The 24,328-nt window shown below is 41.3% G+C and overlaps 1 protein-coding gene across 3 annotated transcripts in view; it reads left to right on the top strand.

Annotated features, from left to right (window-relative positions):
* Positions 1-24,328, top strand: part of ppef1 (protein phosphatase, EF-hand calcium binding domain 1) — a 112,788-nt gene that overhangs the window by 64,538 nt on the left and 23,922 nt on the right. For all 3 annotated transcript variants that reach the window (XM_060911837.1, XM_060911835.1, XM_060911836.1), the window contains 5 exons: positions 8,139-8,305; positions 9,061-9,097; positions 9,200-9,349; positions 20,221-20,517; positions 23,519-23,704. In XM_060911837.1, coding sequence (XP_060767820.1) covers positions 8,139-8,305; positions 9,061-9,097; positions 9,200-9,349; positions 20,221-20,517; positions 23,519-23,704 — 837 coding nt within the window. The remainder of the gene's footprint in view (positions 1-8,138; positions 8,306-9,060; positions 9,098-9,199; positions 9,350-20,220; positions 20,518-23,518; positions 23,705-24,328) is intronic.

Raw genomic sequence — 24,328 nt, 5'->3', positions numbered from 1 at the left:
CTGTACAAACGAAGTCATCCATTATTATTGTTGTTGTTGTTGTTGCTGCTGCTTCTTCCGTGTTGTTTTTGCTTTGATATTCGCGCCAAGGTTTATGCAAACATAGCAACGTAACTGACGTATACAGCGAGGTAATGACGTATACAACGACGTAACTGATGTATACAGTGACGTAATGACGTGGCTTCCCTTAGCACCGCGAGCTATGGAAAAGCAAACTGGTTCTCAGCTGGCTCGCAAGTTGAACAAGTTATGAACCAGCACCAGCACTGGCCCCGAACCAGCCCTGGAACTGATTTGGTGGAAAAGGGGTAATAATAGTAACATGAAGTTAGCAAGGAAGCAAGCGGAGGATGAGAGTGGTGATAAAATCACAAAACAGCCAAAATTAACATTGTGCCGCTCTGAGATGCTCCTTCAGCCTCAAGAGGTTAGGAGACTTGTGGTGGAGTATGTTGTTGAAGATATGCCAACAGTTTGTTTACATTTTTGTCCTGTATAACTGAGGGTTTTTTTTTTTCTGGTCGGAAGTCAGACTAAAGTGATTAAGCTGCCTTTCCTTCGAAGGCTAATATGCCTAAGCACTTCAATATCATTAAAAACACTTTAATTTTGTTATTTCTAATTCTGTTTTTCGAAATGTGACTGGGTAGCCTCATATAGCTAATAGTCATTGTCTAGCTGTGATTTAAAAGGCTTGTGGGGTTTTTTCAGGCCAGTTTTATTGTAGGCTACGATTTGCCATAATATGTTCATTTTTGTTAAATTTCTGAAATGGAGTCATATCCCTTAGGGCTAATCTTTTTTTTTTTAATGAAGCATAAACTATGCTTAATAGGGCTGTAACGATACACCCAACTCACGATTCGATTCGTATCGCGATTTTTGACCCACGATTCGATACGCCCACGATTTTTTTAAAATGTTTTTTTAAAGTAGCAAATTTGACTTATTAACATTTACTTACTTACATTAACTATTTAATAACAAATAATTCAGACCACTGCAGAGAATGAGTAATATGTATGCAAAAATGAACAAATGTATATCCAAAGATTGTTTTATTTCTCAAAATAATACTGTTGAGCCGGAAGCTCTGTTTTTTTCGGTTCTGAAAAAGTCATTTTTCCAAATCGTGTAAATCCGTTAAGATTTTTTTTTGGGGGGGTGGCTCTCTCACTGTCTCACTCTCATAGGGCCAATGATTTTCTGTGATCGCAGAAAACAGATGGAAATTACGGAATTTTTATAGTGAAACATTGCTCGCGTGTCAAAATGTAACTGCCGCAGAAGGCTTCCGCCCAAGCAGACATGCCTTCAGTGTTGCCAGATATTGCTAACGTTTTCCACCCCAAAATATGTTCAAAACCAGCCAAAAAGCACCTAAACCTGCCCAATCTGGCAACACTGCATGCCTTTCCGGTCAAGTGATTGTGATTGGCTTGTGGCACACCTAGCCAGCCAATGAGCTGCTTGTTTACAGATTCGCTCCCCGCGTCGCAACCAGAATGGCGACCGCTTAAAAGAAATGAATGCTCTGCCAGTGGCGAGTGTGGACGTTGTGTGACTCGCAGAAGATTGTCGCAGGTCGGCGAAAAAACGACTTACTAATAGATATAAAAAAAAAGTAATTTAAGTAAGTTTAAAATGTAATTTAAATAAAAAGTAAAGTATTAATAAATTGAAGTTTGGAAGCGCCTCTGTTTCTGGGCTGAGGAGAAGTTTGAAAGGGTGTACCGCGATTCTGCCTTCTTGTATCGCGATACGGATCGTGGCTCTGTGTATCGCGATTTCGGTACGCATATCGTTACAGCCCTAATGCTTAATGCTGTAAACTTGAAAACAATAAAGGCATAGAAATGCTAATTTTGTATCCTGTCATATCTTTAGACAATACAATACAATACAGTTCAATTAATGTTAATATGAATAGGCCTAAAGTTACAGTATTTCTATCACAATTTGCCAGACTTTCACCAAAAGGTCTGTTCTTGCGATGATTGTTCCTTGTATTGTGCCATGAGCCATCACTGTGGCTATTATATTCTAGTGTTTTTAACCATAAGCCTAGCTCAGTCAGTTACAGTCTGTTACAACGGACTGTTACCTTGCCGTGGTGTAGCAGCTCGAGTGTCTCTAGGACCCTAAGGGCGCATGCCGGCGGGGGCCTCAACCCCTGGCAGGTTTAACCATGCCAGATCCGGTCTTAGGCGAGAGTCCAGACGAAAAACAGTCCACAGCATGCCAATACCTGGCATGCATGGAGGTACCATAACGCCCGAGGGGAAGAGCCACCATGCAGGAGGCCAACCGTCAGTTATAGAACAAGGTACTGGGCAACAATCTTAGGGGCGTAGAGACCACAGTCTATAACACCTGGATACCGGTCGAAATGGCCAAGGGCTTAGATACTACTGCCCACTCGGGCAACAGTCGGAACGGCCAGTCTGCCTGGGTCAGCTCAAGCCGAGGTCAGCCCACTGACCCAACTAATTGACCGCTTCTCCAGCTATACACATGGTGATTTGCGTCTCTTACGAGTCCACTCTATGTGTCCACTGGCAGAAGGACGCAGGCACGGAATTGGGCAGCCTGCTTGCTAGCCGCAGCGAGGCCAGCACCCCCGCTGCAGCGAAACCACATACCCACTACAGACCCTTCACTAAGAACCTTACACAACCAGCGTCGGTTCGACGGGCAGCGTTTTCGCAAGGATGACGGATCAAGGGTAAAGCCCTTAGGACCCCCTGACCCTGAACAGCCCAGACGCCGCCGCAGCAAATATATCTCCAAGATCAAGGTTGCATCGTGGAACGTTCGAACCATGTCAGATACATCATCACTGAAGTGCCAAGCACCTGAGCGCCACTCCGCCCTAGTAGCCTCCAAGCTGGGGAGATTTAACATCGACATTGCCTGCCTCAGTGAATGCCGGATCCCCGTTGAAGGAGAATTCTCTGATGGAAATTACATCTTCCTACACTCTGGGAGGGATAGCGATAAGCCAAGACAGGAAGGTGTTGGAATTGCCACGAAATCACACTTCCGGCCTCTCGTGGAAAAGTGGAAGGGCATAAATTTCCGCATCATGACCATGCGCTTACAGCTCAACAAGAACTGCCATGCCACCTTCATCAGCATCTATGCTCCCACGTTTAAAAGACCCATGGAAGAAAAGATACTCTTCTATAACCAACTCACAGCAGTCCTCGCAGAGGTTCCACCTAGTGACAGGCTCTTTCTCCTTGGTGACTTTAATGCCAGAGTTGGAACCAACACAGAAGCCTGGCCCAATGTCATCGGACCAAATGACTTGGGAGATGAAAATGCACAAGGGGTGACTCTCCTAGAACTTTGCACAAGGTTCGGCCTCCTCATATCTAACACCGTATTCACACACGGTGATATACACAAGGGGACCTGGAAACACCCACGCTCCCAGAAATGGTACATGATTGATTACATCATTATCAAACAACACTACAGGAGTGACCTTGCAGATTCTAGAGTACGCCGTTGCGTGGATTGCTGGACCAATCACAAGTTGGTCTGCACAAGGCTTAACCTGCGTTTTCACATTTCCACCCAGCGCAGATGCAGAGATATACCTCCCCGCCTTAATACCGCACGCCTCGATGTACCTGAGATCAAACAACAACTGCAAGAAGCCATCGCCTCACGCCTCCCAAATATTGACTCAGTGGGCCTAGAACAACGCTGGCAAGATCTGAAATCCACTCTGTATGACACCTCGAAGGAGATTCTTGGATTGCAGAAACGTAACCACCACGACTGGTTTAACGAAAATGATCCCACCATCAAGGATTTGCTCGAGAAGAAACAACACTGTTTTGAAGCCCTCCTTCAAAATGAAACACCTGAGAACCACAGACGGTACCGCTCAGCCCGTAACCTCTGCCAGTGTGAGCCCCGAAGGATGAAGAATCAGTGGTGGCTTGATAGAGCCACAGAGATCGAGTCACACGCACAACGCCACAACTCCAGAAGCTTCTTTGAAGCACTTCGACTTGTCTCCCAGCGAAAGCCAGGTGGCATCAACCCAGTCGACAGTTCCGAAGGAACACGCCTCACTGAGAGAGAGGACATCTTAGCAAGATGGAGAGAGCATTTCTGTACACTTCTCAACCAACCAGGCACACCAGACATGTCTGTCCTGGATGATATCCCCCAGGAAGCTGTTATACACGAGCTTGAACAAGACCCGACTATCGAGGAGGTAAACAAAGCTCTTAAACAAGGCAAAGCACCTGGCCCTGATGGCATACCCGGAGAAGTCCTAAAGGCAGGTGGCCCTGCACTAGCTGCAGAACTCCACAAACTACTAATGAACATCTGGATAGAGGAAAGAGTACCTAAGGACTTCAAGAATGGCACAATCATCAAACTTTTCAAAAAGAACTGCCGTTACACCTGTGGAAACTACCGCGGCATTACTCTGTTGGCTATAGTTGGGAAACTATATGCCCGTGTCATCCTCAACAGAGTATGGCCTTCCATTGCGCCATTCATCCCAGAAGCCCAGTGTAGTTTTCAGCCAGGCCGCTCCACTACGGACATGATGTTTGCCCTAAGACAACTACTGGAGAAGTGCCGCGAACAGCACCAAGAAGTCCACCTTGTCTTCGTGGACCTAGTCAAAGCCTTTGACACTGTAAACAGAGAGGTTTTGTGGGAGCTGTTGCTGCGCATTGGAATACCACTTAAAGTTGTCAACATAATTCGTAGCTTCCATCAGGACATGCAAGCCCAGGTCCTCGTGGACGGTGAGATGACTAAACCTTTCGAGGTCTCATCGGGCCTGAGGCAGGGCTGTATTCTGGCACCAACGCTCTTCATACTGTTCTTCTCTTTCATGTTGCGCCACACACACAAATCCATGGGAAACTTTGGAATTGACATCAGGTACAAGCTGGATGGCAAACTTTTCAACCTTAGATGCCTGAAGACTAAGGCTGCCAAGGAACCAAGACTGGATGACTTCCTGTATGCGGATGACGCGGCACACTGCGCAGCAACGGCACAGTCACTGCAAAGCGCAGTTAACGCCCTCAACGGAGCGTGCAACGACTGGGGACTTACAATCAGCAAGCCCAAGACTGAAGTCATGCACTTCGGATGTGAAGATCCTCCACCAATTACTATTGAGAACCACCAACTCACCAATTCCAACCACTTCATCTATTTGGGTGGTGAACTATCCGTTGATGCCGAGATTAAGAGGAGAATTGCTAGAGGAGCAGCCGCATTCCACTCACTCTCGAGCAGGTGCTGGGACCATAAAGGCCTCACCATAACCACCAAGGTTACAGTCTACAAAGCCATCATCCTCCCATGCCTGCTATACGGCAGCAAGACCTGGAGCACTCTTGCTTCCCACATCCACCTTCTCGAGATGTTTCATCAAAGATCATTGAGACAGATTTTGAACGTAAAATGGTGGCACCATGTAACTAACACTGAAATCCTCAGGCGAGCTAAATCAACAACAATAGAGACCATGATTCGGAGCAACCGCCTCCGTTGGCTAGGCCATGTATGCCGGATGCCAGATCATAGGATACCAAAACAACTGCTCTTTTAGTGAGCTCGCCAAAGGCAAAAGATCCCGCGGCCGCCCAAAGAAAAGGTGGAAAGATTGTATCAAAGAGGACCTATCCATATTTGGTTTTGATGATAAATGGTATGAAGCCACAGCGAAACGACCTAAATGGAGAAACCTCATTTCCGATGGCAAAATACTGTCGGAGTTGAGACTGCAAAAACGAGCTGAAGAGTGTAGAGAACGACGACATAGAAGGGTCCCCCATTCTCACACGTGAGAGGGACCATAAGTAAGTAAGTAAGCAAGCTCAGTCAGATACCACATCACCTTCCACTGGATGTGATGAGCTAATTGAGCGTCTTGAGCTATATTTAGATTGCCAAATCCATACTTCCAGTTATTTTGGTGAGAGTAACTTAAAAGTAATGCAATAGTAGTGTAATGCCTTGCATTTTAAATACAGTAATATTGTAATGTAACTAATTACTTTAAAATGACAGTAACAAGTAATAAATAATGCAAAACAGTTTTGAAGTAACTTGCCCAACACTGGTCATGGTGATGCCTGTCCGTCCCAGGAAGGGTACTCACCTTCTGAAATCAACTCCTCTCACGATTTTTGGAGGAATTTCACAAAACTTGACAAGATTCTTTGTTATATGTCGGTAATACGCACATTGCAATTTCGTTCAATTCAGTCGCATTTTACCAGAGTTATGGCCTAGTTGCCAGCAGGGAATATTGTGCTCTCAGAGCACTCTTTGTTTTTAATTATGCCAGCATGCAGATAAATCCTGTGTAATTCGAGCCCCCCCCCAACTGTTATCGCTTATCAAAATTGTTTACCAGGTTATGTTTTTGAGTTTATACACCACTTGCCACTGTAAGCAGCAAGAAGCATAAAAGCAATGCATGGGTACAGTTTCCTGAGCTCACACAAAGTTTACTACTTAAAGAAAATAAAATGTTCTGCACTGATGAGCTGCAACAACTTCCTGGTTAAACTTGTAGGTATTACTGTTTGGTACATGGTTGAATTGGAGGTTTTATTTAGTTTTCCTCTTAAGTATGACTGTAATTTCTGTAATTTGTCTTTACTTTCTTTTTCAAAATGCCGTTTTTAACGTGTACATGTGTTTGATTATATCCCAGCATGTCATTAAGTGTTTTATTCCTCTGATACTACAGCGATTTGCCAGTGACGTCATACTAATGTATGACACACTGTATCAGTTTATCGGTATGTTCAATGTTATGAAATGCCGACAAACTTAGTTAGTTCCTATTGTCATTCAGGTTATAGTTGCTACAAGCCTCGCTTTTGTCCACTAGCATCTTTTATTAACACCTTCTGATGAATCAGAATTGAGAATTCAACAGTGCTGTGGTATATGAGCGATCGAGTGTGGTCCATAACAACGAAAACTAGAAGCGCACTCTTCCACCAAGGCACATATTATCAACATCAAAATGAAATCACTTGATCCTAGGATAATACAAAAGCTGTCCACCAAATTCCATCCAAATCCATTCACTACTTTTTGAGTTACGTTGGGAACAGACGAAAAAAAAATCCTGGATCTGCATACATATATCTGGATTTGCATACAAATCTAATCACTTGTTCCTTGGCCCATGGCCCATCTTTCCTCAAAATTTCATCAAAATCTCTTCAGTGCATTGTGAGTTATGTTGAGAACAGGCAAACAAACAAATGAAAATCGTACTCTGCACGATACATGCGAAAATCACAAAGAAACAGAAGTTATGGCCAATTAGGTGTTTTTACAAGATTTGACCTTGACCCACCAAAAACTAATGTCTTTGTGTGACCCTAGTGAGTTGTTCTCTGCATTTTGGTGAAGATTGGTCAAGAAATGATGACGTTAGAGCACCAACAAACAAACGGACAGATCAACATATTTGCAAAAATCTCTGATTTTTGCAAGTAACAAACGGAGGCAAAAACATAACCTACTCTGACAAAGTTGGCGGAGGTAATAAAATAACCTCCAAGACAAATGTACAAGTAGTTGGAAGTGAAAGTGAACAACTAGGCTGATATACCTACTGTAGTTTTCACAAAAGATGAGAAACGAGACACCATTAAAGAGAAACAAAGATTATTGATGGTTGTTTTAAATTTCACAAAACTTTTTTTTTCAATACAGTTTTTTAATATTAAAATTGGAGAACTTATGATATCTACTGGTGGTGTAGTGGTTAACACTGTCACCTCACAGCAAGAAGGTTCTGGGTTCGAGCCCAGCGGTTGGTGGAGGCCTTTCTGTGTGGAGTTTGCATGTTCTGCGTGGGTTTGCTCCGGTTTCCTCCAAAGGCATGCAGGTTAGGCTAATTGGTGGCTCTAAATTGTCCATAGATGTGAATGTGGTTGGTTGAGAGGAGAAAACCTCAATAATAATCCGGTAGAAGGCAGCGGGAAACCACTACTGTAATGTTCCCTAGAGATTTTGATGGCTGAAGCTGTCAGAGCGGCCAAAATGGATGGATCATCTGTGCTGTTCCTTAAAACTTTTTAATGTTTTGGGGTTGTTGTTGTTTTTTTCCCCCCCAGAATGGTCTGCCATCTTCTGAGAACCCCTACATATTCAACGGGGACTTTGTGGACCGTGGAAAGAAGTCCATGGAAATTATCATCATCCTATTTGCCTTTCTGCTCCTCTACCCAGATCACATGCACCTCAACCGAGGCAACCATGAGGATCACATCATGAACCTGAGGTAGCATTATGCCCTCACTCCGTAATGTATATTCAAGGAAAAATTTTAAAGGAGAACTGAAGGCACATTTTTTATTATCAAAATTCTATTTATCTCATTTTATTAAATATAGGAATGCATTTTCGATAGCTATTCTGTTACTGCTATAGCAAGTTATGAGTGTTTGAAATATGCTATGTAATATATCAGTCCATATGTCAAAGCAATGGCCGTAAACGAGATTCGTCGAGACCTGTGTGAGACATCGTAGGACGGAAGTAAAACGTACAGCGGAAATCAAAGCGACCAACATCTGCCAACATTGTCAAAAGATGCACGCGCCCTCTTTCGAACGCTGATGGAAGTTTTGTTTGTTTTGATAGCAATCAGGAAAGTTTGAAAAAAGTAGGCAGTAATCATTTAAACTCGTTTTTGTGCAATATTTCGTTTGGAAAACAGTTTTCAAAATGGCGGCACTGACACCTGGCTGACATTTCACGTTTCGAAGTCTTGTGAAGATCGCGCAGATAAGCAACGCCTGCCGTGGACCAAACGAACTAAATTCAACACGGCTAAAAACCGAATAGGCCGATAAGTATAATATTTAATTGCAATTAGTTGCCAATACGAGTCACGATAAAAGGTTACTAAAACCGAAAACGTAATTGAATAATATGTTAATTAAGAAATAAAGCAAGTTTAAAAATGACTTCAGTTCTCCTTTAAGGAATACCTAAAAAAAATACATTAAGGATTTAAGATTGGTCCGCTTTCAGATATGGCTTTACAAAAGAAGTGATGCAGAAGTACAAGGTAAGTTACTTTCATGTACAGTATTATGGAATTTTGCGATTCGGTGGTTGTTACTAGAGTTTCATCCAGTGGCGTTACTTTGATTTACTTGTGATTCTGCAGACTCACGGGAGAGAAATCCTCCAACTCCTTCAGGATGTCTTCAGCCTGCTCCCGATTGCTACCATTATCGATAACAAAGTTCTCGTTGTTCATGGTGGCATCTCAGACGAAACCGACTTGGACTTTCTAAGCTCTGTCCAAAGACACAAAGTGAGTATAAGTCCTGGAAGCCCAAACTGGGGTCTTTCTGTGTGAAGTTTGCAAGGTTCTCCTCATGCCTGCCTGGGGCTCCTCCAGGTGTTCTTCTCACAACCTAATATACAGAATCGGTTAACTGAACACTAACTTTCCCACAGCTGTGAATGTATGTGTAAACGTCTGTTTGTCTTTCTGTGCGAGTCTGACGATAGATTGGCGACCTGTCCAGGCTTGCCCACTGTCAGCTGGGATTGGCTCAAACTCTAGTCAAAACGCAGCAGGTGATGAATGGCTGAATTGCCAGGAAAGTTTTAAAAAAAAATGGTTTGGTGAAGAAATGAGGAATTAGCTAAGAGTACTTCAAATCCCAGTCTGCTTTTAGCAGCCTGGCTAATGACGTAACCTTAATGAGAGAACTCACTTGTTAATTAATGAGAAAGTAGAAATGGCTCAATTACTGGGTTTCACGTGATGTCACATCCGCCTCATTAGTTATTCAAAACTTTAGCTGGCGGTCTACCAATGCTCAGTTGACAAAGCGTTTGTACGGAGAAGGTGCATTGCTCGCATGAAAAATGCCTTGTGTTGTTTTAGGTTGTTCGAATCGATGAAACCGTGAAACTGATCAAAGTTTCTTCAGGGTTCCCCGTGAACTAATAAAAAAGGGTGAACAAACACAGGATTTCACAAAAAGGCGTCCAGAAAGGTGGCTTTTGAACCTCTGACTGAACTCGAAGGGAGCCGAGTCGGAGCATGCTCGAGTTTGCAGTGTTCACTTGGTGAAAGGTTTGTATTTCCCTCTCAGCTACAGTGCCTTGAAAAAGTATTCCTACCTGATTCCTACCTGAATCCTATACTGTTTTTGCCCGTGTAAGTATGTTGTTTTTTTTTAAGCTTTTCGTTTGCGTCTTTACAACGAAGCGCTGCATGTTGAAGTGTAAACAAACAGTTGGCTTGATTCTCACTTGTGTTGGCTCTTATCTCTCAGGTAAATCATTCACAAAGATCATCAGAAACCCCTTTAAAGACCTGGATCTTAGTTAAACAAGACAGAGAAGTGATCACGGCGCATTGTAACTGTATGGCTGGGGAAGAATTTTGTCGCGACCTTCATGCATATGGACTTTGTGAAGAGTGAGGAGGAAACAAAGAAACAGCTGGGGACTTTAGCGCTTCGTGACTAAAAAAAGTCCCATAAAATAACGACACATAGCAAGAAAAGTACTTGGAAAACACTAAGGACATACAGTGCCTTGAAAAAGTATTCCTACCCCTTGAACTTTTTCACATTTTTCCACCTTACAACCACGAACTTAAAAGTTTTTTATTGAGATTTTATGTGATAGACCAACACAGAGTAGCACATAATTGTGAAGTGAAATGAAAATGAGAAATGGACTTCAAAATTTTAAACAAATAAAAATCTGAAAAATGTGGTGTGCATTAGTATTCAGCCCCCCTGCGTCAATACTTTGTAGAGCCACCTTTTGCTGCAATTACAGCTGCAAGTCTTTTGTGGTATGGCTCTACCAGCTTTGCACATCTAGACACTGAAATTTTTGCCCATTCTTCTTTGCAAAATAGCACAAGCACAGCCAGATTGGATGGAGAGCGTCTGTGAACAGCAATTTTCAAGTCTTGCCACAGATGCTCAATGGGATTTAGGTCTGGACTTTGACTGGGCCATTCTAACACATGAATATTCTTTGAGCTAAACCATTCCATTGTAGCTCTGGCTGTATGTTTAGGGTCATTGTCTTGCTGGAAGGTGAATCTCCTTCCAGCAAGACAGCAATCTCCTTGTTGGAGGCTGTCTTTTGCAGCCTCCAACAGGTTTTCTTCCAGGATTGCCCTGTATTTAGCTCCATCCATCTTCCCATCAACTCTGACCAGCTTCCCGTCCCTGCTGAAGAAAAGCATCCCCATAGCATGAGGCTGCCACCACCATGTTTCACAGTGGGGATGGTGTGTGCAGGGTGACGAGCAATGTTAGTTTCCAGCCACACATAGCGCTTTGTATTTAGGCCTAAAAGTTCAACTTTGGTCTCATCTGACTAAAGCACCTTCTTCCACATGTTTGCTGTGTCCCCTACATGGCTTCTGGCAAACTGCAAATGGGACTTATTGTGCCTGTCTTTCAACAATGGCTTTCTTCTTGCCACTTCCAAAAAGGCCAGATTTGTGGAGTGTACGACTTATAGTAGTCCTGTGCACAGATTCTCCCACCTGAGCTGTGGATTTCTGCAGCTCCTCCAGAGTGATCATGGGCCTCTTGGCTGCTTCTCTGACCAGTGCTCTCCTTGCTCGCTCTGTCAGTTTAGGTGGACGGCCATGTCTTGGTAGGTTTGCAGTTGTGCCATACTTTTTCCATTTTTGAATGATGGATTGAACAGTGCTTCTTGAGATGTTCAGAGCTTGGGATATTTTTTTATAACCTGTTTTAAAACTTCTCCTGGAACTTTATCCCTGACCTGTCTGGTGAGTTCTTTGGTCTTCATGATGCTGTTTGTTCTTCAGTGTTCTCTAACAAACCACTGAGGCCTTCACAGAACAAGTGTATTTATGCTGAGAGTAAATTACATACAGTAGGACTCTATTAACTAATTAGATGACTTCTGAAGGCAATTGATTGCACTGGATTGTATTTAGAGGTATCAGAGTACAGGGGGCTGAATACTAATGCACACCACATTTTTCTGATTTTTATTTGTTTAAAATTTTGAAGACCATTTATCATTTTTGTTTCACTTCACAATTATGTGCTACTCTGTGTTGGTCTATCGCATAAAATCTCAATAAAAAACTTTTAAGTTCGTGGTTGTAAGGTGGAAAAATGTGAAAAAGTTCAAGGGGTAGGAATACTTTTTCAAGGCACTGTATGTCCTTAGTGTTTTCCAAGTACTTTTCTTGCTATGTGTCGTTATTTTATGGGACTTTTTTTAGTCACGAAGCGCTAAAGTCCCCAGCTGTTTCTTTGTTTCCTCCTCACTCTTCACAAAGTCCATATGCATGAAGGTCGCGACAAAATTCTTCCCCAGCCATACAGTTACAATGCGCCGTGATCACTTCTCCGTCTTGTTTAACTAAGATCCAGGTCTTTAAAGGGGTTTCTGATGATCTTTGTGAATGATTTACCTGAGAGATAAGAGCCAACACAAGTGAGAATCAAGCCAACTGTTTGTTTACACTTCAACATGCAGCGCTTCGTTGTAAAGACGCAAACGAAAAGCTTAAAAAAACAACAACATACTTACACGGGCAAAAACAGTATAGGATTCATTTGGCAGCAACTTGATATCGAGGTCCTTTACCCAGCCACATGCAAAAAAAGTTGTAAGCCTCCATACTCTTCCACACTTTCATCTGTTTTGCGGTGTAGAAGGACGTCTGCAACACCAGATAGTTTGAGATGTCGGGGAACTCGACTGAAGGGTAGTTTTCGAGATCGTATGACAAATCCTTCTTTCCCAGACTGTAGGGGTCGATTCCATTGCACATAGCAATCTTCTGAATATATCTAAAGTGAGCAGTGGCTTCTAGATTACGAGCGTACTCTGATAAGTTATTGCTAGTTGTTTGCACTACAGCAGCCGTTTTGGTTTGCTCGACCACCAGCTATTTCACTTCTGGTAAAACCGCTAAGAAAAGTCAAGTGACTGAAACCCAGCAATAAAGAGAACAAGGGAGTATGAAGAAAAATCCCTGCTTTAGTCCCAGTTTGTTGTTTTTAGGAAGTATCCTGGTTCACACTCTGTACCACTAGGTGGCAGTAATGGACCACCAAAAAAAAAAAATCGGTATAATAGGCCTCAACATTAACTTTTGACACCTTTTGCCCTGCAGGGCAAATGGCCTCAAAAATTTGCCCTCTCAGCATTATATGTGTCAACTGTTGCGCAACCACCAGGGTGTCCAGTATGGCATAATGTTCCCAGCCAAGCTGCGCATTACGCACAACGGAGAGGAGAGGGAGTTCACGGATGCAGTCAAAGCGATGGCCTACGTGAAGAAGAATATTACCCAAACAGAGGTCTGAATGTGAGACTGAGTTTTACTCATGTAGCATTTAGAGCTGTATAACTTCCTGCCCCAAGGAAACAATATTTTTATTTTTGTATGGTGGCAAATGTAGCCTAAATGGCTAGACTTTTCTGTTTATTTTTGTTTTTGCCTTTTTCCTCTGATATTTGGGGTAGGTTGATATTTGTTCAAATAGCCTAATACTGAGGGGGGGAATAAGAAAAGGAAATTGAGGCCTGTAACTGTTACTGCCAATGCTGCTACAGTTCGATTTAGTGTTTCTCTTTTAAGGCAGTGGTTTTAATACAGGTGTTAATACAGTAGCAGTCTAATGTCCTTCCCCATTCATTGGCTTTAAGGCTCTGATACATTTCAAACGTTAACTTCGTGGGGCAATTTGCCACAGTGAATAATTTTTTATATGTGAAAGTTCGGTGGGAGTTTGAGCGGGTGGCTCTTTAGGGATCCCAAATACTGTTTTACCTGCAGCTTATGGGTAGGGAGATAAGCTTAGGTGTGTGTATATGTGTGTGGGGTGGGGTGGGGGGCAGGGTATGTTTTTGTCTTGTTTTTTTGTTTTGTCTTTTTTACTCTCACTCATTTTCTTATTTCTCCTGTTTCTCTCTCCACTCACTCTGTTTATTTTCAAGTGCAATTCTACACTCAAGAAAATGTTATTGTGTGAAATAATAATAGATTTGCTAGTATACACGGCTGTTTGTCTGAACCAGATAAGTGTGTTCCACAATTATCTGAACATCAAATTTTGCTATGGCAGATAATCCAATGATGCAAACACAGGATGGTATACATGACGGGGGAAGAGGAGGTCTTACATTAGCCAGCTGGAATGTACGTGGTCTTAATGGCCCAATCAAAAGAGGGAGGGTTTTTGCTCATCTTAAATCGTTAACACCAGACATAATATTTTTACAGGAGACACATTTGAAAAATGACTCTCATGCCAGGCTGCAGTGTAAATGGATAGGACATATATTTCATTCATCATTCAATGCTAGAGCTAGGGGTACAGCAATTATGATACGGAAGAATATTCCTTTTATTCACGCAACCACAATATCTGATAAAGAAGGACGCTTTTTGATTGTAACCGGTGAAATATATTCTACGCCCCTCACTTTACTGAACATATATGCACCCAATGTAGACAGCCCTTCATTCTTTAAAAAAGTGTTTTCTCTAATACCAGATATATCCCAGACAAATCTTATTATTGCAGGGGATTTCAATTGCATCCTGGACCCATACTTAGACAGGTCCTCTACACGTAGAATGGATAAAAGCAATTCATGTGTTTTTCTTAATACTTTCATTAATAATACTAATATGACTGATATTTGGAGAATTGCAAATCCTACTGGTAGAGAATATTCTTATTATTCAGCGACACATAACTCGTATACCAGGATAGATTATTTCCTCATTGATGCAAAATTGATGCCATATGCTACAAATGTAAAATATCATAATATAGTGATCTCAGATCACAGCCCTCTCACTTGCACCTTGGCTATTCAGTGTATGGTGAGACCACAATGGACCTGGAGATTAAACCCTCTCTTACTAACCGAAAAGGAGTTCTGTGAATATCTAAACGCTCAAATATCTCTTTATTTTGAAACTAATGACAACACAGAGACTTCCCCTGCCATACTATGGGAGGCGTTTAAAGCCTTCCTTAGAGGCTGTGTTATTTCATTTGAAGCATACAGAAAAAAGAAGAATAGGGCCAGATTAGTGGAAATAGAGCGGCAAATTAATATACTAGATAAAGAGAATGCTAGGACACCGTCTGGTGATCTGTATAAAAGGATATCATCTCTAAAATATGAATACAACAAGATACTCTCAGCAAAAGTTAGTAAGTCTTTTTTATACATCAGACAGAAATATTTTGAGTTTAGTGACAAACCACACAGACTTTTTTAGCGCGGCAACTTAGAAAGCAAGAAAATGATCGTATAATACATAAAATTAAGTCAGCCAAAGGGGATGTTTTGATGAAACCCAAAGATGTTAATGACCGATTTTTACAATTTTATAAAACTTTATATACATCCAATAAAAATTTAGATTACGCTGCTATGCAAGAATTCTTAGATGGTTGCAACCTCTCTCAATTAGATGAAGAAGAGTCAGCCCACCTGGACTCTGAAATTTCTGTTGAGGAAATTCAAAGGGCCATCATGTCACTTAAAAGTAACAAAGCCCCTGGCCCTGATGGCCTCCCAGGGGAGCTGTATAAAAAGTTCAGCGAAATTCTCTGTCCGTATTTACATAAGGTGTTCACCCAAGCTAACAATGACGGTGTTTTACCTCCAACGCTAACTGAAGCAGTTATAACAGTTATATATAAAAAAGCTAAAGACCCAGAAGAAGTCGGCTCTTATCGTCCCATCTCCCTATTAAATCTGGATGGAAAGTTGTTTTCTAAAGTCTTGGCCAATAGAGTGAGCCCTCTTTTAAATAAATTAATACACCCAGATCAGACTGGTTTTATACCAAATAGAAAGTCTTTTTTTAATCTCAGACGACTATTCAACATAATATATTCTACTGATAGACAGAAAGAAGAGCTTGCCATTCTGTCACTCGATGCAGAGAAGGCATTCGACCAAGTCGAATGGCCCTACCTGTTCGAAACCTTGAAAAGATTTAAATTCGGTCAAAAATTCATTTCAATGGTCAAGCTCCTATATAACAGCCCTTCGGCGCAAATCCTCACAAATCAAATATTATCTCCTCGTTTCCATCTACACAGAGGCACAAGACAAGGTTGCCCCTTGTCTCCCTTGATCTTCGCCCTTGTAATTGAACCTCTTGCTGAGAGCATTCGTTCAGACCCTTTAATTTATGGTCATATATCAGAAAAATCAATAAATAAAATATCATTATATGCTGATGATGTTCTTTTGTATATTACTCAGCCAGAAACCACTATTGTAAAAATTTTAGAGAAAATCAATATATTTGGGACCTTCTCTGGGTATAGGATAAATTGGAATAAGAGCGAACTAATGCCAATACATATGCAAGATGCCTCTTGGTTACAGACTCTCCCTTTCAAAATATCACTGGACAAATTTACATATTTGGGAATCCAAATTACGAAACACCACAATACGTTATTCAATGCAAATTTTCCTCCATTACTGTCTGAACTACAGTCAAAAATACAATTTTGGAGGACTCTTCCAATATCACTACTGGGCAGAGTTAATGCTATTAAAATGGTATTCCTACCCCAATTATTGTATTTATTTCAGAATATCCCAGTGTCTCTTGCCAACTCATTCTTTAAACAATTAGACACGATTGTAAACCCCTTTTTGTGGGATTACAAAACACACAGAATTGGCAAGAGGCATCTCTGCAAATCTAAAGGAGAGGGGGGCCTTGCACTCCCAAATTTTCTCTTTTATTATTGGGCTTCAAATATTATGATTATGACACACTGGTTAGATGACACAACATCTCCACCAAATTGGCTTAAGTTGGAACAAGACGCATGTCAACCCTACTCGTTGGGAGCCATCCTTCTGTCTCCGTCCGTCGTTGAAAAGTCTGTATATAAGAGCAGTATAGTGATCCACACCACTTTGCATATTTGGAAAAAAATTAGATCACACTTTAACTTACCTCCCATATCCTATGCCCTACCCATTGTTGGAAACCCTAGTTTTCCACCATCTAATCTGGACTGTGCTTTTAAGCTTTGGAAAGGGGCAGGCATCCACACAATAGGAGACTTGTACATTGGAGATACATTTGCCTCCTTTGCACAACTACAGAGTAAATATAAGTTGCAAGGGATTGACCACCTTAGATATCTGCAAATAAGAGACTATGTAAGGAAACACCTACCAAATTTTGAGACCTTTGCAGGTTCTAGTCTAGATGGATGTTTCCGACTCACATCATGCTCGGTTAAAGCAATATCTTACATATATAACACCTTACAATCCCTTAGTCCAGTTGATTCCAACCGGATAAAATCGAAGTGGGAGGAAGAAATGGGCATTGTGATCTCTGATATAACATGGAAGGGGGGGTTGGAGCACGTCCATCGATGCTCTAATAATGAAAGACACTGCTTAATTCAATTTAAAATCCTACATCGTCTTCACTATTCCAAGGAGAGATTACATAAAATATATCCTGAGCTTTCCCCGTTGTGTGACAAATGCCTGTCAGCAGATGATACACTACTACATAGCTTTGTTGACTGTCCCAAAGTTCAGGCTTATTGGATCAATATTTTCAAATCAATATCTGAAATACTTCAAATCCAATTGGAACCAGACCCACTAATTATCATTTTAGGTGTGTCTGATGATACTATGAAGTTGACCAACGCTCAGCAATGTTTCCTTTCCTATAGTCTTATTACTGCAAGGAGGTTGCTTCTCATGCACTGGAAAGAGAAGGAGGCCCCTCCTACAAAGTTGTGGCTCAGTGATCTTATGAACACACTCCACCTAGAAAGAATACGATACACTCTAATGGACAAACTCCCCTACTTTGATAAGGTGTGGTCACCTCTAATTAAGTATCTGGCAAATTAAAATCATGGTACACTTAATGTCAACAAGCTTGACGGAGGAATGGGGTGGGGCTGGAGAGAGTCGGGAATAGAACTCTGAGACTAAATTAATGGAGAGTCTTTTTTTTTTTTAATTCATGTTTTTTGTTTTCTTTCGTTCTATTGTGTTTTGGTCCTGTGAGTATTTTGTTTGTGTACGGGTGTTCATGGGGAAAAAAGGAAAAAGAGCAACAAATGATGAAACATGTGCGTGTGAAAGATACGCGACATACTTTATGTATATACTGTGTATATATATATATATATATATATATATATATATATATATATATATTGCTCAAATAAAACATATTTGAAACAAAGCATTATATGTGTCAAGATCTGGGCCCTGGAGAGCAGGGGTTCTCAACCTTTTCTGCTTTAAGGCCCAACTATTCATACTTGTACCTAGTTGGGGCCCATTAAAAAAAAAAAAAAAAGATCCCCAATTATTTTGGCTTATCTATTCTATTAGAATCTAACAATCTATTTTAAAGTGTATTAATGGGATGCAACATCACTCCCTGTTACAGATGGGAATTAAATAAATGCAATAAAAAAATTTTTAGAAAGTAGGTATTGTATTTAAAACTGTATGGATGTGCCAGAAGCCAAACCATGCATGCAGGTCATTTTCAGTCAAAAGGGATTAATGATCCAAAAGTGGAGTCTGGTCCATTAACACAAGAACTTGTTGCCATGTTTGTGTATAGCAAACAAGAAAGTTATTAAAACCAAGAAGTACACTCAAAAGAAGTGGATATAGAAACCACTCAATGGGATTAGATCCTTACACGCTAACAAAGAAGGATTTTTGCTATGAAAGAAAAATTTACCACCTAAATTTGACATCTCGGACTACCTGATGCTACAGACATCGTTCTACAGTACACGGACACACAGATGAAAACCTAGAAGAGCAGGAGTACAACTTTTTATATATGGCTGGGTTAAAGATCTGGGGATCAGGACACTACAAGATAAATCCTGGTTCATTTTTGCCTGGGTAAATAGGAGTTTCTGGGCTTTTTGTACGGTATGTCAAATCAAATCAAGTTTATTTGTATAGCGCTTTTAACAATAAACATTGTCGCAAAGCAGCTTTACAGAATTTGAACGACTTAAAACATGAGCTAATTTTATCCCTAATCTATCCCCAATGAGCAAGCCTGTGGCGACGGTGGCAAGGAAAAACTCCCTCAGGTATGTGTCTTTACAATGGTTGCTAGGACACTACAAGTTTTGGTATCGGGTGTAAACAAACAACTGCCGCTCGATTCCCAATCTTACCTGCTCTTCTCTTCCAGCAGACATCACAGATCCATATAATTACCCACAAATGTCTCTCTCTCTCTGTCTGTCTGTGTATGCATGCTTGCTTTGCATGTGTGTGCGCGTGCACTCTCCAGTCACTTTTGATTCTTTTGACTGCTGAGAATCCCCGGTCACAGATGCTACTTGATAGGGGGATGGTAAACACTATATGCACCACTTTAAGAACACGTACACAAATGCGCACATGTGCCTGAAGAGAGCCAATCAGAATCACCGTTACAAATCGGGAAGAAAAAAACAAAATGATCACAGGGGAGGCGAGTATGCTGGTTTATACATCTTGGTTTTTGTAATGTATTCGCTCAAAATTATTTTTGTGCTTAAAGAAGCCAACCATAGGTGTGCCTGAACGGGTCTAACTCGCTAAAATGTTTCTGCCCGAACATCTTGGTTGGGCAAATCGGGCATTAGGGCAATGCCTGGCGTTGAGGCTTATATATAAGCCTGAAGACATGATGGGGTATTAGGAGATGATGGTCTGTCATCAACTTTGGAGGACAGGTTATACCTGTACCTATGCCCAAATTCACAAGCTGTAGATTCTGTAGATTGCTCCTGTAGAAGATACACAAAAGCTCCACCATGGTACAGGCAAGTAGAGCAAAGTGACAGTATTTTTTTGTAAATACTGTAAGTACAATGTCTGTCATTTGATGACATTTCATGGCGCTAAATGATGTCTAGGTGTTAAACACCGCCCCCTGGTGGGTAGGAGGAGCGAAATGGACATGGAGAATCCCTTATGACTGACACTCAAGTTATTTAAGAAGTTTATTTTAGCCTGTTAATCTTGTCTGTAAGAAATATTTCAGGTTTGAGTGAAAATTTGATCCAAACATAATATTTCATCTTGATACTGAGTGTTTTATTTTGATTCAAAATTTTCTCGACCCATGCACTACACTGTTTTCTCCCCACGCTCAAGGTCAAATCAGCTTTGCGGCTACCCAAGTGCAGTTTGGATCACATTCGTGTCTGCAATGCCAGCAATGAGAAGGGGAAGCATAAGAGTAAGAGTTGCCTCAGCTGGCAGAGCAGCAGCTCCTCCTCCTCCTCATCTTCATCCTCCTCGTCCTCATTGTGCTCGCCCCGGGGATCACGGCGTGCTCCTCCAACCCCCAATCTCCCTAGCCCTGCTGACGTACTGCAAGTTCCCTTCCTCGACTCCATAGTGTCCCTTGCTCTGCCTGAGGCACCCAGAGAAGAGATGGAGTGGAAGCAGGTAAGAGAGCAACCAGGTGTCTATCTGTCTGTGTGTCAGGTGCATATAGCCCTCAAATTAAAACATGAGACTGATGACGTCACTGTTGGCTTTGCAATATAGCAAGAAGAAGTGGAAAAAACGAAAGAGAAAAATATTTGTCGACATGCTTGAAACTTGGAGCTTCTTGAAATAAACTTTATGCAGTTGAAATTTGAATTTTAACTGGTTTCACTTTGTACTGCTTCAGAAGCATTTATGTACAGTGGTGCTTGAAAGTTTGTGAACCCTTTAGAATTTTCTATGTCTCTGCATAAGTGTGACCGAAAACAACATCAGATTTTCACACAAGTCCTAAAAGTAGATAAAGAGAACCCAGTTAAACAAATGAGACAAAAATATTATACTTGGTCTTTTATTTATTGAGGAAAATGATCCAATATTACATATCTGTGAGTGGCAAAAGTATGTGGTGTGACCCCCTTGTGCAGCAATAACCGCAACTAAACGTTTCCAGGAACTGTTGACCAGTCCTGCACACCGGCTTGGAGGAATTTTAGCCCATTCCTCCGTACAGAACAGTTTCAACTCTGGGATGTTGGTGGGTTTTCTCACATGAACTGCTCACTTCAGGTCCTTCCACAACATTTCCATTGGATTAAGGTCAGGACTTTGACTTGGCCATTCCAAAACGTTAACTTTATTCTTCTTTAACCATTATTTGTTAGAACGACTTGTGTGCTTAGGGTCGTTGTCTTGCTGCATGACCCGCCTTGTCTTGAGATTCAGTTCATGGACAGATGTCTTGACATTTTCCTTTAGAATTTGCTGGTATAATTCAGAATTCATTGTTCCATCAATGATGGCAAGCCGTCCTGGCCCAGATGCAGCAAAACAGGCCCAAACCATGATACTACCACCACCATGTTTCACAGATGGGATAAGGCTCTTATGCTGGAATGCAGTGTTTTCTTTCTCCAAACATAACGCTTCTCATTTAAACCAAAAAGTTCTATTTTGGTCTCATCCATCCACAAAACATTTTTCCAATAGCCTTCTGGCTTGTCCACGTGATCTTTAGCAAACTGCAGATGAGCAGCAATGTTCTTTTTGGAGGGCAGTGGCTTTCTCCTTGCAACCCTGCCATGCACACCATTGTTGTTCAGTGTTCTCCTGATGGTGGACTCATGAACATTAACATTAGCCAATGTGAGAGAGGCTTTCGGTTGCTTAGAAGTTACCTTGGGGTCCTTTGTGACCTCGCCGACTATTACACGCTTTGCTCTTAGAGTGATCTTTGTTGGTCGACCACTCCTGGGGAGGGCAACAATGGTCTTGAATTTCCTCCATTTGTACACAATCTGTCTAATTGTGGATTGGTGGAGTCCAAACTCTTTAGAGATGGTTTTGTAACCTTTTTCAGCCTGATGAGCATCAACAACGCTTTTTCTGAGGTCCTCAGAAATCTCCTTTGTTCGTGCCATGATACACTTCCACAAACATGTTGTGAAGATCAGACTTTCTTTAAATAAAACAGGGTGCTCACTCAAACCTGATTGTCATCCCATTGATTGAAAACACCTGACTCTAATTTCACCTTCAAATTAACTGCTAATCCTAGAGGTTCACATACTTTTGCCACTCACAGATATGTAATATTGGATCATTTTCCTCAATAAATAAATGACCAAGTATAATATTTTTGTCTCATTTGTTTAATTGGGTTCTCTTTATCTACTTTCAGGACTTGTGTGAAAATCTGATGATGTTTTAGGTCATATTTATACAGAAATATAGAAAATTCTAAAAGGTTCACAAACTTTCAAGCACCACTGTATGTCTTCTGTACGTTTAACAAAAGAGAATTTTCAACATTTCTGACGATTTCACAGGCAGGTCATTCACGGTGCCATTGAATGACTGTTCTTTTGAAGTGAAATGAAAAGAGCGTGAGTTTTTCCTGACATATAAAGTATCCCCATCGTGATCAATTTACATTACTCATTCACAACACAAGTAAGGAAATTTAAGGATCAGGACAAAAGATGTCTCACCAGTTTGGAAAAAAACCAAACAAACATATAGATTAGGTGGAATATTTGTCGCATTTTTGAATGAGTTTCATGATATTCATGACATTATAGAATAATAACCATTGTTGTATCCACATTCCCTGGATTTGAGCAATCGTTCCAGGAGCACTACTCTCACAGGGCTTTTGTTTGCCAATACCGGAATACCTAAAATATAAAATAATTGATTAGCGTGTAAGAAAAAGGCTTTGGACGAAATGTCTTAACTATTGGACGAAATGGTCATTGGACGAGGTGTCCTGATCCCCTCGTCTCCGTTCTAAGCCTCAGAGTTTCCTCACTCTCTTTCCAAATCACAGACGGAATTCTAAAAAATCAGAATGTGCCACAGTCACAAGTACTGTTGTAACCACAACCATATACAGCACAAAGATCTGGCATAGCTAAAAGAACGCTTACAGGAGTGGAAAAACAAAGAGTTGTGCACGCGTGACTGTGTTTTGTATGGAATGTCGCTTGACCCCGCATTTGTATCTCCACCCGACATCCGGGTTTCTGTTTTGCTTTGACGTCACTTGCAAGTCAATGATACCGTGAGTAGAGGAGAAACAAAATGGCGGAGCGTGTTACTGAACCAACCGAGGACGAAATAGAAACTCTACTCGAAAACAAAACCCAAAAAAATACAGAAAAAAGAAACAAAATATGGAATGAAAGTATCTGATGGTAAGGATGTACCTTTTTATTTTTCAAGAAATTATTATTATTTTTATTATTATACCATTTTTCACAAATTGCTTGGCACTACACGCCTCGTCAGCTATCAGCTGATGTATGACTCGATTTTGTGGAATAATTGTTAATTATCATGAGTTATAATAATACTTGTGGTTGTAGATTAATGTAATTTAAATTTATACAAGACCGAAAATACCTGATTGTGTTAATTATGCATTATTAGCTGTCACTTTTATGTTTTTGTGCTGTAGATCGTAGACGTGTTGTGGAGCGACCCAAAGAGCCAGAACGGATGCAGTCTGAACACATTCCGTGGCGGAGGATGCTACTTCGGGCCTGATGTTACACGGCGGCTCCTAGAAAAGCACGGCATGCGCCTACTTATCCGATCACATGAGTGCAAGCAGGAGGGCTATGAGCTCTGCCATGATGGACAGGTCAGAGGATTACGGAGTATGAAATAGTTTTTGGTATATTATGGCATGTATCTAGGCACAATAAATCAGGGCTGCCAACTTTTCAAAATTCCTTGGAGTGAGATTTTTTTTGGGGGGGGATCAACGGCAAAATTTTTCCGCACACCACGCAGTAAGTGGGGAATTTTGTATTCAGTTTGATATTCACTTGTCCCCCTGCATTCTGGTGTTTTGTTTGTGGGTCGTCCAGCTGGAGATGGACAATGGGGGGGGGGGGGGGGGGGTGTTGACATTTTGGATTTAGTAGATGTTCCTGCATTCTGGTGGATTTTTGGAGTGGCCTGCTGTGCCATACCTACATTCTTACACACCCTGACTTGCCAGGCCTTCAGCTTATGGCCAACAAAAGCACCAAGTTTTGGCTTAAAAGCCACCACACTAGAAAACTACAGATGACTGCCAATGTTCCTGTAGCCCTATAGACCTGTGTTTCAGATTTAAAGGCAAGTTCATGTTTGAAAATATTTCATCAGCTAAGCCTAAACACCTTCTGAATTGAAACTAAATGTTAAGTTTTTAATAACTGTTGCAAAAATAAGATTGTCCCTCACTGACTATTCATTATGCATTTAAGGGCTTTCCCCA

The sequence above is a fragment of the Neoarius graeffei genome, chromosome 27 (genome assembly GCF_027579695.1).
Source record: "Neoarius graeffei isolate fNeoGra1 chromosome 27, fNeoGra1.pri, whole genome shotgun sequence".
Lineage (NCBI taxonomy): Eukaryota > Metazoa > Chordata > Actinopteri > Siluriformes > Ariidae > Neoarius > Neoarius graeffei.
This window is presented reverse-complemented; position numbering and strand designations above follow the sequence as displayed.